This window comes from Aedes aegypti, chromosome 3 (genome assembly GCF_002204515.2).
Source record: "Aedes aegypti strain LVP_AGWG chromosome 3, AaegL5.0 Primary Assembly, whole genome shotgun sequence".
Taxonomy (NCBI): domain Eukaryota; kingdom Metazoa; phylum Arthropoda; class Insecta; order Diptera; family Culicidae; genus Aedes; species Aedes aegypti.
This window is the reverse complement of record NC_035109.1, coordinates 337,002,634-337,020,722: the sequence shown is the minus strand read 5'-3', so window position 1 is coordinate 337,020,722 and position 18,089 is coordinate 337,002,634. Positions and strand designations below refer to the sequence as shown.

Sequence of the window (18,089 nt, the reverse complement as noted above, 5' to 3'; positions counted from 1 at the left end):
ACTTCCATTCTTCAAAGCGAAGCCCAAAAAAATTTTTTTACAATAAAAAATAGAAATTTTTCGTAAGCTTTTATTCTATAAACAAAGATTGAAAATCGGTTGAGCTGTTCAAAAGTTATGATTTTTTTTTATAGTGAGTGCCGATAAAGAATGACTGATTTTTTATTTAAAAAAATATATATCTCAAAAACTAAAAAAAAAAACCTTCATCGATGAAAATTTGACAGGAAACGTAAAATTTTCTGAACTTTCAAGAAAAAATTAGAACAGCAATAGCCCCTTTTGTCTCGAGGCCTGCAAAACACGAAAAAAACGGAAATTATTAATTTATTTTTGATGTAAAAAAACAATTTTTGAGAAATGTTATAGCTTATATAGTTTTGGCTTCAATTTCGTCCAAAAAAAATAAAAATTGGTTAAGCGGTTCAAAAGTTATATTTTTTTTTAAATAAAAATTTTGCAAAATCGCGATTTTTCTGGTCACCCTACTTTGGAAATCCAGACAACTAAAATGTACGTATAACGAAATCACCTGTAGGCTTTGCATGTGCAAAATTTGACTTACAAGATGTCGCGAAAAAGCCTTCTACGTACAAAAGTGGAGGCGCTATACGTACATATATTATGTGATAAATAATAGCATACAATGCGAGTGTATAAATTTTCTACCAGACTAACCTGTGATCTTATGCGACTTAACTTATGATAACAAATGGTGATTTGACAGCTGGAATTGATTCGACTTACTTTGTACGAGTGTACGGAACGAGACAAATTGCACAAATGAACTCAGAAAAAAAAAAAATGCGTTTATGCGAGGAAACTTCTCAATCTGACGATTTTATCCAGCGTATTTTGCGGGTTTGATGTTATTTGTATGAATAAACGAGTTTTTACGTGAACTTTTATGCGACTTCTGATTGTCTGGGAATGGTCACCCTAATCAAAAAATCCAAAAACATGTGTATCCTTATTTCGAATAAGGAACAAAATAGCAAATTTTCACGAAATTCGGTGACCCACTAGATCGGTTTTTCTTGGAATGGCTTTATTAGCAGTTGATCAAAGGAAAATCCGATTTTGAAACATTCCCAGCTTGTAGACGAATATTTCGACATTGATTTTTCATGAGGGCTTACATGCATTCATCGATTTCTCTTCATTGTTGCTTTCTTTGCATTATTGCAGAAAACTGAAAATCTTTTCATATTTTTTGTCGTACTGTATGATAGTGGAACACTAACAAGAAATATTAAAGATTTAATTAGACGAAGTTATTAGCGAAAGAGAGGATCGTTAAAAAAATAACTCATGTCAGCTTAGCCCTCATGAAGAAACAGTGTTGATTAGTGATTTTTCAGCTTAGGAACGGAACCGCCATTATCTTCTGGGTGTTGGGTTTGTCCCATTTATAATCTCAATGTTACTGTTATGCGGTTATAACTTGGTATTTTTTTTTCGAATTTTCCAGAACAATCTCACAGATTTCAGTGAGTTGATCGAAAGTATTTATCATTTGATGACTCTTCATGGTATTAAGTCCAACTTGTCAAAAATGTCAATTGTGACTGTTATGCAGTTATGGGCAGTTTAGGACCAGTTAGCTGAAGCTATTCACAAAGGCAATGCTAAGCATCGTGGATTTGAACCCCGCCGGTCAAAGTGCTTTTTTATCTTCGTGATTGCCACACGATACACGAATGCAAATATGGTCAATTGTAAAAAGCTCTCAAATTATTATTGTGGAAGTGGTCATGATAACACTAAGGTGAGAAATAGGCTTTGTTCTGAGTGAGACTCAATGTCAGAAATAGGAAGGATATAAGTTTATTTTGAAAATTTCATCAACTCACCTTATAAGCACATGCTTCTCGAGGAACGTTTTCGGACAAAGCTCACATCGATGCGGCCGTTCGTTCGAGTGCGTCCGAATGTGAATCTTGAGTGCGTGCAGCCGGATAAATCTTTTCCCGCAAAGGTCACAACTGTGCGGCCTCGTTTCCGTGTGCAGATGTTTGTGCGTTGACAGTGCACTGGCCTGGGTGAAAATCCTACCGCAAGTTTCACACTGCAATGCTGGTTTTTCACCGTGAAGCTTCTTGTGCGAGGACAGCGTGGACGAAAGTGTAAAACTTTTGTTGCAAATATCGCACGAAAAGGGCTTTTCCCCGGTGTGAACTCGAAGGTGACACTTTAAACTGATTTTCTTCATGAACTCTCTATCACAGATCGAACACTTGTACGGACTGAACTGCAGGTGCCACTTTTTGTGACTTTTGTACGCGTGCAGTAGAACGAACGTTTTCTTGCACTGCTTACACTTGTAGGGTCGTTCCCCGTAGTGGACGGCCGTTTTGTGTGCCGCCAAAAGGTCCTCCGTCATGAAGCTCTTGCTACAGAGGTCACACCGATGGTCACCGCTGGCCAAATGTAGCTTCCGGTGCGATGACAGCGAACTGGCGTAGGCAAAGCTTTTGCTGCACACTTCACACTGATAGGGCCGCTCCCGGGTATGCTGGACGTAGTGACGCATCAGATACAGCTTCCGGGTGTAGCTCTTGCCACACTCGGCGCACTTGTGGGGGCGGAACTCGGGCACATCGTTTTCCGCGTCACTACCGTTGGTTGATTCCTCCGAGGGGATGGCCTGAGGAAAAATTAACCAAAAAGCGTGATTCATTAGTTGTCTGACTACAAATCGCACCTCTAAAATTCAACTATACCTCGGAAAATGATTCCTCCGAATCCAGCGAAGACGAGCCGTCGGAGTTTCCTGAATCGTGCTCCTCGTTCAACTTATCACCATCCGGTGCTCCGGCTGACCTGGAATCAAAACCAAAAGTGGATACTCCATTAGCAACGGCTCGTAAATGCATTCACTTGTAGCTCTGATGAAACCCGAAACCCGATGAAGAGCAGAAAAATGCTTTTATGTATTCAATGGCGACATTCCAAGGGTTTCTCCCACCGTCGTTCAACAATCGCTTTCGACGGTAGGTAGAGGACCATGGCACAATGTGCACCGATGGGGTTAAATAGAGCAACTCATATAATCATTCCTATTTTATATCCTCGTCAAGAAACTTCCATAGAGTAGATAAATTGGAAGACTTCTCCTAATGCTTCCAAAACTAAACCAAACTCTTTATTTGAGTTCTCCAACTATACATACTGTTATCATGAGAGGGGTTTTAATAAATTAATAATAATAATTGTGCGCATTCAAGTGCTAAATGTAACAAATATATAAAATGTCTGTATCCACTAACTAACAGTAAACCGTAACTTTATCTTAAGAATAAGCTTTGATCTTCAATCAAATTTTCAGGCTGATCTTGTTGTATGCTATACTAATAGAATTAAGTAGTAAATATAGCATATATGTAGTATTACATTCAGTTTTCATTCATCGTGAAACGGGGATACATTGATTGGAATGACCCATTTCGTAAAAATTTAAATCAACATTTTTCGTCGGAACATTTTTATTGCCTGCATGGTGCTTCTCTTTCTTAAATTCATACTTCACATTATTTCTCCAAATGATATTAGCAACTAAAATGCTGTTTTACTAATAACAACATACTCAGCCAGAATTTAAGGGTTCGGTATGTTCCTCAACTGGGCTCGAACTGTAATTCACGAAAATATCTGGGAATTCAACTATTTTGTTTAGTATGACTGTTTGTTCAGTAAAGATTTAATTTTTAACCCATTAACGCCCGAATTACTTCACATTTGTAGTTATCACCTGATTCTTTCTGGAGTATCGCATTATGATAAGAGAATACTTAAATCGTCATTTAAATGGAAATCTACGGTCACATTTTGTCACAGTACACAGTGGGTCATATGTGCGCAAAATATTGAAAAAAATTAAATACTTGATTATTTTTGCAAATGTTTGAAGGTGGTATGGTGCATTAAAAAGTGACAAGATATTATGACAAACATTATGTAAACGGTAAGAACATGATACCATAAGTATAACAACGAGGCTTATTTGAAAACTACACCACAGAATGATGCTGAATGTGACACGCGTACGAAACACACACACACGTACTCGTTTGTACATACAAACATGCATACATTCATACACACATAGCCGCAGTAGTCGCATTTTCCTCCTCTATTTTACGCCAGGCTCGTTTGTATCAAATGGTTACGGGGTACACACTTATACAAATTTCCACGAATATGATATTTTTTTGTCGTAATAAAAACCACTAAGGATTTAGCAGGATTCCCAACAATTACATATTGTTTCTACAGAAATCTTGAAGGCTCCGCACAGAATTCCAACAGGATTCCCTCAGGATTCTCGAAGAATATCATAAAATCCCCATTGGATTTATTCCAGGATGCTCATGAAAAAACACACTGAATTCTCATAATGTTGACAATTCCTGCAGTATTTCTACACAATACCCAAAAAATTCTTATAATTGACTCTTACCAATAAGACCAGTCCAAATTCCCAAAGTATTTGTACGTGATTCTCTCAGGAATACTAACTGTTTGCCATATAACTATAAGATAAGATTTCAACAGGGCTATCACAAAAATCTCAGCATTCTTGTTAGATTCCCAATGTATTTTAAAACTTTTTGCTAACTATTTTCGCAATTTTTTTTACAAAATTTGCACAGACTTTCAACAAAACTCCAACAGGATTCCCTCAGTATATCTTTGGGTTACCATTTAACAATTCCCACTGGAATGCCAGAATCCTCACTGGAATACAAGCATCTACACTAGAATCCCAAAATCCGCACTAGAAATCCATGATCTATGCTGGAATCCAAGGATCCACACTGGAATTCAAGAATCCACACTGGAAACTCAAACTCTTCACTGGTATCCATCAATGAAACCCTAGGATCCACATCTGAAATCCATACTGGAATATCCCAGGATCCGCAGTGAATTTCAAAGATCTACACTGGAAATGCATAATCTTCACTGGTGTTCAAATATCTACACTGAAATCCTAAAATCCACACTGAAATCCCAGCATTTACATGAGAAACCAAGGACCCATGTTCCAATCCTGCGGTTTACACTAAAATCGCATTTCCATGAATCCTGAAACCCCAAGGTCCCTACTGAAATCTCAGGTTTCACATTAGATTTACACGACCCATGATACAATCCCAGGATCTAAACTGGAATTCCAGGATTAAATTTCAGGAATTTCAATATCCACAATGGAATACCAAGATTCGGAACAACAGTCCCAAGATATACACAAAAATATAACAAACCTAGTGGAATTATAATATCCACATTAGAAACCAGGGATCCACAATGCAGCAACACAATCTACACTAGAATCCTATGATCCACAGTGAAACACTTGGAATCATACTGGAACACCAGGTTCCACATTGTAATTCCAGGATCCACACTGGGTTCCAAGAATCAACACTAAATTCCTTAAATCCACACTGGGTTTCGCAAAATCCACACTGGATTCCCAGAATCCACACGGGATTCCCAGAATCCACACGGGATTCCCAGAATCCACACTGGATTCCCAGAATCCACACTGGATTCCCAGAATCCACACTGGATTCCCAGAATCCACACTGGATTCCCAGAATCCACACTGGATTCCCAGAATCCACACTGGATTCCCAGAATCCACACTGGATTCCCAGAATCCACACGTTATCCACACGGGATTCCCAGAATCCACAGGGGATTCCCAGAATCCACAGGGGATTCCCAGAATCCACAGGGGATTCCCAGAATCCACAGGGGATTCCCAGAATCCACAGGGGATTCCCAGAATCCACAGGGGATTCCCAGAATCCACAGGGGATTCCCAGAATCCACAGGGGATTCCCAGAATCCACAGGGGATTCCCAGAATCCACAGGGGATTCCCAGAATCCACAGGGGATTCCCAGAATCCACAGGGGATTCCCAGAATCCACAGGGGATTCCCAGAATCCACAGGGGATTCCCAGAATCCACAGGGGATTCCCAGAATCCACAGGGGATTCCCAGAATCCACAGGGGATTCCCAGAATCCACAGGGGATTCCCAGAATCCACAGGGGATTCCCAGAATCCACACGGAATTCCCAGAATCCACACGTTATCCACACGGGATTCCCAGAATCCACATGGGATTCCCAGAATCCACACGGGATTCCCAGAATCCACACGTGATTCCCAGAATCCACACGTGATTCCCAGAATCCACACGGGATTCCCAGAATCCACATGGGATTCCCAGAATCTACTCTACAATCCCAGCGTCCACACTGAAACCCTACGACCCACACTATAACTCCAGGATTCACACTGGAATCCCAGGATTCTGCACTGGACACCCTGGATTCACATTGGCATCCTAGGATATATTCTGAAATCTCAGAATTTACTCTAGAATCCCGGAATCCACACTGACTTCCGGCACAGGAACCATTCTATAGTTGTTCAGGAATCCCTGATTTGCAAACCACGCTTATGGTAGTATAATACGAGCGTGGTGATGCCGACAAGAGCTGGTGACAAAACAGAAATGTTTTATGCTGATAGCGCAACCTAGTGGAAGAAATACGAATTAAAAAACCTGTTATTAGACTGCCCATAATGTCTTTCACAACTTTGCCAAAGATATCAACCATCCATTTTGTCTAAAAAATTGACTGTATTCAGAAATGTAACTGATCTCAAAATAGATCACTGGGCGTTCGAGGCATCTGATCTCAAAATAGATCACTGGGCGTTAGTGGGTTAACTGAATTACAGTAGCAGGGTAGCAGTCAGTACTAAAATTCGGAGATAATGAAACTATATCTGAAAAAGACTTAAATTAGTTAATATAAATACCAAAATACCGAGCTTGAAATATTTTTATTTTATATATTTTAAACAAGTACTGGTATATCAGTTATCGATTAGAGTTCAATTATTGCATAACGACTTATATTGAATGAACGGTAATTTTTCAAATACTTGAAAGTTTGGTTTGGGGTAACTTTGATAATGGGTATGTAAACACATGAAAATGGACAACCAAACTACTGTTTGGCATCATTGCAGTTAGGACTTGATGGTGGTATATAAAAAGAGAACGTGAATTAGAATTTGTTCATAAAATAACAGAATTTATAGAAAAGTTCACCTACAAAAGTGTTTTTGAGTTCAAATTTGCATGGTATAAAATAATATTCTTGAAAAGATAACGATTGATATTCAGGTTTCGACATTGAATTCAACATAAATCAAACGTTTTGGGAATATTAAAAAGTATATTTCGAACAAAACAGAATCAATAATTTAGAGCAAACAGGGTGTTGCATACATCTAGGCGTTTAACATTGTATGGAAATTTCTGACTTCGATTACAAAAAGGGCCCCAATTTGTGAAGATGATTTTCGCTAAGAGATTCGAGACCAGATTTATGTTCTACTATAACTGAGGTGACGGGGATAAGTGACAAACTCTTTGAAAGCTTATCTAATAATGATCGTGGAACCAATTGTTGAAAAATACTAAAATCTCATCGATTTTTAATGTACGAATATAAAGCCTCAATTGTAGTCGATTCCAACGAAAATAGTTCTGACATGAAGTGTCATATCGCTTTACATTTGAATTCGGTTTGCTTACCCCATTAACAGAAATTAGGTTATTTCGTTTAGTATGTTGTGTATGGCATTTTTAATACTGTGATGACTTTTCGTTAAAATAAACTACACATATTAGTATGCGAGCTGTTAAACAGCAAACAATGCTGTTGTAGTGCTAGAACTTCTGAACCCGAAAAATATCCTAGTTTCAAAATGCATATAATTTAACCACTACATATTTATGTAAGCAACTAAGGATCTGTGACAGATTGTTTTGAAACCACAAATGGAAATTGTGTAAAACTAAGTAAAATTATTCGCGCTTGAAGAAAACTACTGTGCATTGTCGATATTTTTGGCATGTTCCTCTGCAGTGTGCAGCTTCAATTTCATGGCAAATAAACTCCCAGCAAAATCTAATCAAAGTGACATTGTAAACTAAATCATAGCGAGAAGATCATCCCTTCTTGTCGAAAAATAAAAAAAAATTGTATTTAGAAAAATCTCCTTGTCCCAGATTCTAGATTTCTCTTTATGACAAGCGGGTCATATGCAAACAACCCCCCCCCCCCCCCCCTATTCACGGCGTTGAATGACCTCTCGGCGTTGCGGTCTGAACTAGCGGCCAACAATATCAGGCCGCTGTTCAAGCTGTGCCACAGCGGCACCAAAATCATGTGCGCATCGGGCGCCGACTACGACAAGGCCGGCAAGCTACCGAAGGCAAAGGGGATGGAATTTTACACCCACGATGCCCTCGGTAGCATGCCGTTGAAGGTTCTCGTCCGAGGGCTGCCGGAGTTCACATCGAACCAGCTCTACCTGGTCCACCTGGAGAAGGGGTCCACCAACATGGCGGGCCTAACGAGGGTGAGAGCGCTCTTCAATATCGTCATTGAATGGAAGCGCTACCGCCCGAAGAAGAGAGACGTGACGCAGTGTGGCAACTGCCTCGCGCTCGGTCACGGGACGAGAAATTGCCACATGAAGCCCCGCTGTGGCAAATGTGCCGGCGTGCACGCCATGACGATATGCCAGCCGATGGAGGGCACCGAACCGAAGTGTGACAACTGCGGTGCCAACCACGAGGGCAGCAGCAGTAATTGCCCCAAACGGAGCCAGCAAGCATCCGCCATGAAGCTGGGACGGCAACGCCAGCGTCAACCACCCCCACCGCTGACTGAGGAGCACTTTCCGACTCCCCGCTACCAGGTGCCCAATCTGCCACCGCTTCCACCAATCCACCGGCAGGCATCCCGCCAGCCGGCCCCCTCCGTTTAGCATCGCCTCGCGGCCGCCGCCGCCGCTCCACCGGTGCAGAATGTGACCCCACCTGGATGAGGAATCCTGGACCCAGTGCCTCGGCACTCCTCCCTCCGACGACGGCTCCCTGTACACACCGGAGCAAATGCTGGAGTACACCAGGGACGGCAGGGGCAGGAGCAGTTCATCCTGGCTGGCTACCTGAACGCAAGACACGAGACATGGGGAAACCCCCGGCGAAACAGGAATGACCTCATCCTGCAACAGGACCTGGAGGAAGGCCACTACACCATCCTGAGCCCGGATTCACCCACCCACCTGAGCCGGTCCGGGCCCACTCAACCACCGATGCACAATGGGACAGGGACGCAATCTGGCGGGACAAAATTAATAACTCGGTAACGAAGCGTTTCCGGTATTTGGTGTCTTCGACAAAGTTTTTTGTTACAACGAGGACCATCTACTGACATAAACGGATAGTTCGTAAGCCGTCCGCATAGGTGGCTCCACAATCTAACTTTTTACTTTGACGTTCTAGAGACTTGGCATGTTCGGCAAAGTTGTTCATTTTGATAAAATAAACAACTCTCTTGAAGACGTCAAAATTCCACAGCCTACTGTTTTCGAGTTATTGGCGAAATAAGAGAAAATTAGTGAAAAAACGATTTTTTTCACCGAATTTGACATTTTTCCTAAGAACCATGTCATATAATATTTTTTGCTGATTAATATATAACGAACGCAAGCTCTGGTGGAAAATTTTTAATAATACGACGCATAAAAATTAAGAAATTAAGAAAAAACTTGAAAAATAGAGTATTTTTTGGACCTTAATATCTCCAAAAGCGCAAAAAATCGCAAGCTCAAATTTTCAGGAAACATAGAGCAATACTTGATGAAACGGATGTCAAAATTCCAGAGAGGTATATTTTGGTGTTTTTGAGATCTATCATATTTTTTTACAATGATTATATTTCTCCAATACAGTTAATTTCCATGAAGAATCTGAAGGGACGATCGACTTCAAGAAATAACGAGTTTTGGAACAAAAACTTTCAGAAATCTGTTTAAAATAGCCATCATAGTAGCCATGAAATTCAGTTTAAGAGCAGTTCCTTGAGTTGATATCGAGTAATGTAGATGAAAGTGTAGATTAAAACTGGGTACATAATTGTTTTTCTTCAATAATTAAAATGATATAGTATGCCATGAAAGACTTGATCATGTGTCAGTTGATTGTTGTCATCATGGTTCGAGGTGAGCAATTTATTTTGTGAATGTGTTACTTTTAACACGGAAAATCAAATTTTAAAGCATATTCATGTCGATATCTCTAAATACTAAAATTTCAGAGCGCACGATCTCTTGTCCGGAGCTTGTAGATTTGTTTTAAAGTGGAAAGAGCGTTGATTCTTGGATGTTTCGAAACAGAGGATGCAGATCAAAGGTATCAATTTGGAGATTCCTTCAATTTTGAGAACTGTTAGGTTGTTTAACGTTAAATATGTGTTTTATCACCGGATTTGCTTAAATTTTGAGCTTCCGGAAAACTGTCACAACGAATTCGAGATGAAATCCAAGGCCAAATTGTACTGTGAGCAGATATAATAATTTCATGAAATAATAAAATATATTTTTCCGATAATTTAAACATTCACTTAAATATTTGCCATGACAATATTAATCGCGTAATGGAAAGGAAACCGTAAAAAAATAAAAAAGTCTCAAGAACACCAAAATATACCCCTCTGGAATTTTGACATCCGTTTCATCAAGTATTGCTCTATGTTGCCTGAAAATTTGAGCTTGCGATTTTTTGCGCTTTTGTAGATATTAAGGTTTAAAAATTGCTCTATTTTTCAAGTTTTTTCATAATTTCTTAGGTTTTATGCGTCGTATTATTATTTTTTTTCCACCAGAGCTTGCGTTCGTTGTATATTCCTCAGCAAAAAATATTATTTGACATGGTTCTTAGGAAAAATGTCAAGTTCGGTGAAAAAAATCGTTTTTTCACTAATTTTCTCTTATTTCGCCAATAACTCGAAAACAGTAGGCTGTGGAATTTTGACGTCTTCAAGAGAGTTGTTTATTTTATCAAAATGAACAACTTTGCCGAACATGCCAAGTCTCTAGAACGTCAAAGTAAAAAGTTATATTGTGGCACCACCTATGCGGGCGATTTACGAACTATTCGTTTATGTCAGTAGATGGTCCTCGTTGTTACAAAAAACTTTGCCGAAGACACCAAATACCGGAAACGCTTCGTTACCGAGTTATTAATTTTGTCCCGCCAGATTGCGTCCCTGGCCCATAGTGCGATGTCTTCCTGACCAACATGGACGGCAAATTCTCCCAACCGGTCGTTCACCAGGACCTCAGCTCGGACCACTACCCGGTGGTGGCAGAAGTTGGTTCCCTGGTCAACCGGCATCGGGTCAACTGGGGCCAATTCCAGCGGTGTGTCGACGCCAACATCCGGTAGGAGGATCCTCTGGCGTCCATGGAAGATATCGACCGGCAACTGCAGAGCGTCGAAGAGGCCATCTCCGTGGCCCGAAAGCAGCATGTTCCAGCATCTGGTCAGGTGAGCAACACCCTTTTTATCGATCGTGTTACCAAAGATCTAATTCGTTTACGAAACACCAAACGCAGGCAGTACCAATCGCATATCCCAAATTGTCAAGGCGAGAATGGTGGACCTCAGGAACGATGATCTTTCCAACAAGATCCGCTCTCTCCCCGATTGTGCTAGGCCAATCAGGAAGATGGCCAAACTTCTAAAAACCAAACCTAGACCAATTCCACCGTTAATCCCATTAGACAACACCGACTCTGATAACGGCTTGATAGCCCCCGAGGAGAAGGCTGCTGAAATAGGTCGGCATTTCGTCAGCTCCCACAATCTAGGGCTAGACATTCCTAGCTCACACGCAGCTGCTGTTTCCGAACATGCGGCTAACCTACACCGATCTCCCAACGACTTCTCGGAGGAGTTGGAGATCACTGCTGACGAATAGCTGGCCTATCTCAAAACATCCAAAAACATGAAGGCCCCAGGTTTCGACAACATCCTGAACTTGGAGCTCAAGCAATTGAGTGTCCAGTTCTTTCAACATCTGGCACTGATTTTCCTGTTCGCCTCGGACCTCAGATCCCTGAAGGCGGCTCTCTATCACTGTTCGCTGACGACACCTCAGTCGTCTACAGCGGCAGATTCACGAGAGCATTAACATCCCGACTCCAGAGAGGCCTGAATGTCTTGTCAGATTATTTGAACAGCTGGAAGATTTGTATCAATGCGGTTGAAGACCCAGGTCATCCTCTTCCCCTATTCCAAATCCCCCAGACTTGTTCCGGCTGAGGATTATAAAATCTCCCTCGGTGGATCAACGGTGGAATGGTCTGATGTAGGCGATTACCGTAAGGACGCCATTCACCGCTCATGCTCCATTCACCGCTCATTGAGTTATTTTGAAAAATCTGAACAAATTTTCGCTATTGAAGTTATTAGCATGTATTGGTATACCAAGAAGGGTTGTATCAGAATGAAGTTTATATGATTTTGTCTTATACATTTTCTCTAAAAATAATTTTAGGCTGTTTAAGGCAATAAGTATGAGTACAACAATGATTTTACTATGGCAGATCAAAAAATGCTTCTTAGCTGCTAATGTTAAATATTTTGTCGTACTACAGTACAAACATAACAACCAGCTAATGAAAGTAAATTAATTCCAACTAGTGCTGCGCTAAGGGCCTCATACTTAGGATGAGCGGTGAATGGCACCCGAAACCTGTATCATTGGCATACATGTCATTCGGTACCATTATACATTTTTCACATTTCAACTATTTTCCTACAAAAACAAATGATTTATCTTGCGTCTAGCGCAAAAAGTTATGAAAAATATCAAACGACTGATTTTTGACAGAATTTAACATGTTAAGATGCTGTTAAATGAGCGGTGAATGGCGTCCTTTAGGTACCTTGGTTTAACGTTAGACAGCAAGCTTCTCTTCAGACAGCAGGTTGACAAAACGGTAATCAAAAGCAACATCTTGCTAAAAGCACTATATTCACTCGTCAACCGGAAGTCAACTCTGTCTTTGAAGAACAAGCTTGCTGTTTACAAACAGGTCATTCTTCCAGTCATTGAATATGGCGTACCAATCTGGGAGAGTTGCGCCAAAACCCACCATCTAAGGCTCCAGAGGACCCAGAATAAGTTCCTTCGGATGATCCTCAACAGTCCAACGAGAATGAGAACAACCGAGGTCCCCCGTCGGGCCGAGATAAAAACACTAGAGGAGCGCTTTGGTGACTCGATCGATAGATTCAGGGCTCACCAATCTGGCCACCTGGTCATCCGGGACTTCGTTCCCCCCCAGGTTATCAAATTTTTAATTAGTCTTGTAAATAGTTGTTAGGTTATCAATTTTTTTTTTAAACTAGCAGAGCCAATAAGGCCAATTACATAACATTACTAGGGTAAAACCGAAAGAATAATAACATTTTAAAACTTCAAATTTAAGACCAAAGCCTATCGGTCATCCTCTTGACATGCAAACCAATTACTTTGTAGAAAAAGGGTAATCGAGTTCAGATCGCCTTCGAGCGTCGGGGTCTCTAAGGGGCTCCGCAGCTTGTAGGTTGAATCGCCTATCTAGCGAATAGGGAGTCGTGGGTTCGGTACCCACCGGAGCACGTGTTTTTTTTGCTGTTTCAATATCAATTTGTACATTTGACACGAGTTTCGTCGTGTACATGTAAACTTCAAAACATCAAGATCTTATCTTAAAATTTTCAGAGTGCAAAATACAGTATACCGTCACGATCTATGGGTGTCAGTACTTATTTTAAAAATATAAAACTTGCAAATATTTAAGAATTTGAACAATTTTATCCCGGATTACGGTACTGACAGGTATTTCACTAAACAGCCCGAGGAAGTATTATCATTGAATCAGAAAGATATATACGTACCCAACGATGTCAAAATACATTGACTCAATTTATTTTTCATACAGGGAACTGTTTACACATCAAATGATAAGAATCTATCAAATGATTCCGGTAGGTTGGTTTGACCACATTCAATCTGAACACTTTTCAATTTATACCCTGCTAGTTTGCACATAGTTCAGATTAAATTATGTTTGAAAAATATCGGAACTAAGCAAAAACCTATTTTCACATTGAAAATCTCGTTGGTCAATACATGCCACCAGACAAGATTCAGACAAATATTTAACTTTGGTTCCTAAATTGGCACATCGATTTCTTACGAGAATTTCCAAATTAGGAACACCCCGTCCAGAACACCTAATTTGGAAGTTGAAATTATAGAGAAAATGAAGTGGGTTAGTAGCACTGGTGGTGGTCAGCCAAAGAATACGCCAAATCCCTGTAATGTATGAAAAATAATAAAACTGAGCATAACCCGCATTTTTGCGATGAAAATCTCGTTGGTCAGTGTAGGCAAGCAGAACCAGTTTCAGCCACATTCTTAACTTTGGTCCCCAAATCGGTCAATCACATTGATTTTTATGAGAGTGGTCAAATAAAAAAAAAACTGTGTTTTCCTTTTGTTTTTCAATCAATTTGTAAGACAAAATGAATGTAGTTCTACCATGTGAATGTTTTCTACTAAATCAGAAATGATACATATGCTAATTTTCTGTATAAAATGGTGTATAATCTACTATGGCTACAATTGGCGCTATGGCCAAAACCGGTGCTTTAACCCTACTTCTCTTATTTTTTGAATCAATTAAGAAGAGTAAATTAATGGGAGCTCTATCATGTGAATGTGTTCTACTGAATAACGAAATATTTCTCGCGACTATCTATATAAAACTGTGTATAATCCACTATGGCTACGACTGATATGGTCAAAACCTGTGCTTCTACCCAATACCTATCAAAATTCACTTGAAATACAAATTTAACGTCCTATACAAATGCTCAATTTATTTATAATGTTGTTCAGATGTGTTAGAATACGTTTGGACAAAGCCACCATATCCTTCTTCCTTCTTCTTGGCATTAACGTCCCCACTGGGACAGAGCCGGCTACTCAGCATAGTGTTCTAAGAGCACTTCCACAGTTATTAACTGAGAGCTTTCGTTACCTTAATTGCCATTTTTGCAACGCTTTCTCATTACGCAACTGTTTTGAGTTGCGTAATGAATCAAAATACAACCATTTTTCAGAAATTGTAATTGATGAATAAAGGCCATTTAGATTCATCTAGTTCGAATATTAATATAAAAAGACACATTACGTATAGATTGCAACATTGCAACAAAACATGCATATTTTAAAATACAGAGACATCCGTGGCAATAGATTTCATGGCGACAGGTGTACAAATCTAACTACAAACAAAACAAAAAAAAACGAGGTAAAGCTGTATTTAAACAATCGAAAGCTTCAACGATGAACTTGATGAACAAAAACGACATTTTTTCGTGTCTCAAGGATTAAATTATGTGTCTCCAAAAGATTTGGGGTAGCTGAATCTAATGCCGTTCTCAGATATGTTCCTGCACGTCACAATTTTGAGCTATAGGTCGCCAGAGTTGTATAAAACACTGATTTGATTGATGTGTCCGTAAAATTAAAAGTATGATTTATTATACTTTTTTGTGATCTTATCCAGCAAGCATTTAAAATAGGACTAAACTTTTATTTCAAATATAATTTGGTTGAAATTGCACGATAAAATTAAGATTGAAACGAATTTTTCAACGTGCTTGCAGTCTCCACACAAAACTCTTCGTTTCTTCTATATAGCATAATACAATACACCCGATTCTGTTTTTGCACGGGGAATGCGTACCGTGCAAAAAAAGTTTTCCGTTCAAAATTTCAAAAACCGTGCAAAAAAAGTAACAATATTTCTCGACGTTTCATGCAAAAATAAGGTTTTGGCGGAAAAAAATGTATGGAAACTTTTTTTGCACGGCCGTGTAAAAAAAATCCGTGCAAAAACAGAATCGGGTGTACTTTTCTAAAACACCAAAAAATAACAGCAGATTTCTTTTGGGTTCAGGCTCATATTCAATATTACTACGGCAACGGTACATCTAGAGAACGCGATACTATCACACTAACATCGTTCTCCGTGGCACAATTATCGTGGTCGTTGAGTTCGTCAGATACAGTGAGAAACTTTCTTTTGCAGATGATTGCGGGAGCAAAGGCACCGATTGTTCTTGTTCGGCTCCAATAGAGATGTCTTCGTTGGTTTCATGAGTTCCATCCAGCAGTACACGCGATGCTACGGACGTTGAGTGTAAGAACGAGGCAACAACATCTGGCTTGTACATCACACTTGCAAGAGTGTTGGCGATCTCAGTCACAGTGCATTTCATGTGAAAACTATTGAAAAATTTTATTGACTTCCCTGGGCATGGAGTATCACCGTATCTGCCACACGATATACAAATGCGAAAATGGCAATTTTGGCAAAGAAAGCTCTCAGTCATTAACTGTGGAAGTGCTCATAGCGTTAGCGTTAGCGTAGTTACGGTATACTTTGTAGATTGGATACTAGCAACATTCATGTTTCTTTTTAATAATCTCATCCTGACTACTTTCAAGAACAAGGCAGGGGAATATACCTTGTTCAAATCATAAACAAGAATACTAAAAGCATGAATATCACTATTCCCGGCCACGCCCATCTTTACCGTAACTTGGGATAGGGGAAGGAAATGTTGATGTAGCACTTACTTAATGAGAGGCCACCGACTCAGCGACACCCTCATAAGTGCTACGGAGTTGGAGGTTGGGGAAGGTATATTGTCAGGATTCGCCTAGAAAGCTGGCGATAGACCATAAACATTTGTTGTTTAAGTGTTTTCAATTTAATCTTTTGAATGCCGGCAATCAAAAGAGAGAACAATAGTTTATTTATAGTATAAATAGTATTAAGTGAAATGCTTGTCGATTGTGCAGTAATATTTTTGCTCAATAGCCAGTAAAAATCAAAACCGATCTCTCCAGAGTCATCGGATTGTATAAAATAACGACATGTAAAAAAAAAAAACTCCGGCGACAAATACACGCGCGAAACCGTGAGCAAAATCTATCGGACGACGCAAAACCGAACTGTCCTGCTTGGGCTTTACGAAGCACTACCCAGCAAGACGCTCCAAAACAGGGAAAAAATCTCCAGCGACGAGAACACGCGCGAAACCGCGAGCAAAATCTATCGGACGACGCTCCAAAACAGGAAAAAAAATCTCTGAAATTGTTTAAAACGAGCATAATGCCGATACTTATAGTGACGAACCATACAAAGTTTGTTTTAATATTACAAAAAAGTTACGCTTTCAAGAAAAAATGTGTTATCATAAGCATGAAACGAACTCACCAGTTGGTAATCCATCCTCGACTGAACACAAATATCTCTTCGCACTCACACAGTGCGAACAGAAAAACGCGCGTAAACAAGGAAAAAAAAAGTTCTCCGTTGACGAAAACACGCGCGAAACCGAGAACAAAACCTATCCGACGACGCAACAACGAACCATCCTGCTTGGGCTTCACGAACCCAACAAGACGCTCGAAAACAGGGAAAAAAAATCTTCGTCGACGAAAACACGCGCGAAACCGAGAACAAAACCTATACGATCAATAACTGTGGAAGTGCTCATAAGAACACTAAGCTGAGAAGCAGGCTCTGTCCCAGTGAGAACGTAATGCCAAGAAGAAGAATAAGAAGAAGTTTGAATATCTGCCGTAGTGAAACATTTTAAGTTTGATACGACGAATAATAGCGGTTACGAAGAAGTAGAACGAAACTCTATCAGGGTTATATGTGCAGTTACCATTTTGAATACCCTAAAATGTGAATCTTATAATAAGAGAACAATACAAATCGCTGAACTGGCATACTGGACCACTTTACCCTACTTGGCGAGGAAAACTTCGCAGAATGAGGAGAATGAAGTTGGATAAGGATTCGCCATTAATCGATTCACGGCGCATACACGGAATCAGAACGGAACAACGACTATACATGTGAACGAGCGCAAAATGAGAGGGAGAGAAAAAGTGATGGCTCAATTGAGTTGTGCCTTAATTCGTATATCATCATCAGCATCATCCGTCGGGTTGATTTCACCCTTCGCCGCGGTTTGTATGGTAACGCCTTTTTTACTGGTGTGATGGCTGGATTTTGGGTGTGAGGAAGGACCACACCTCTCATGGGGATTGCGAGTAGGATG

At 40.0% G+C, this 18,089-nt stretch overlaps 1 protein-coding gene across 1 annotated transcript in view; it reads right to left on the bottom strand.

The window, feature by feature from the left end:
- LOC5571209 (zinc finger protein 676) overlaps positions 1–18,089 on the bottom strand; it is a 38,791-nt gene that overhangs the window by 3,695 nt on the left and 17,007 nt on the right. Inside the window, exons 3-4 of the mRNA XM_021853167.1 lie at positions 2,724–2,823; positions 1,854–2,647 (exon numbers count right to left, since the gene is read on the bottom strand). Coding sequence (XP_021708859.1) covers positions 1,854–2,647; positions 2,724–2,823 — 894 coding nt within the window. The remainder of the gene's footprint in view (positions 1–1,853; positions 2,648–2,723; positions 2,824–18,089) is intronic.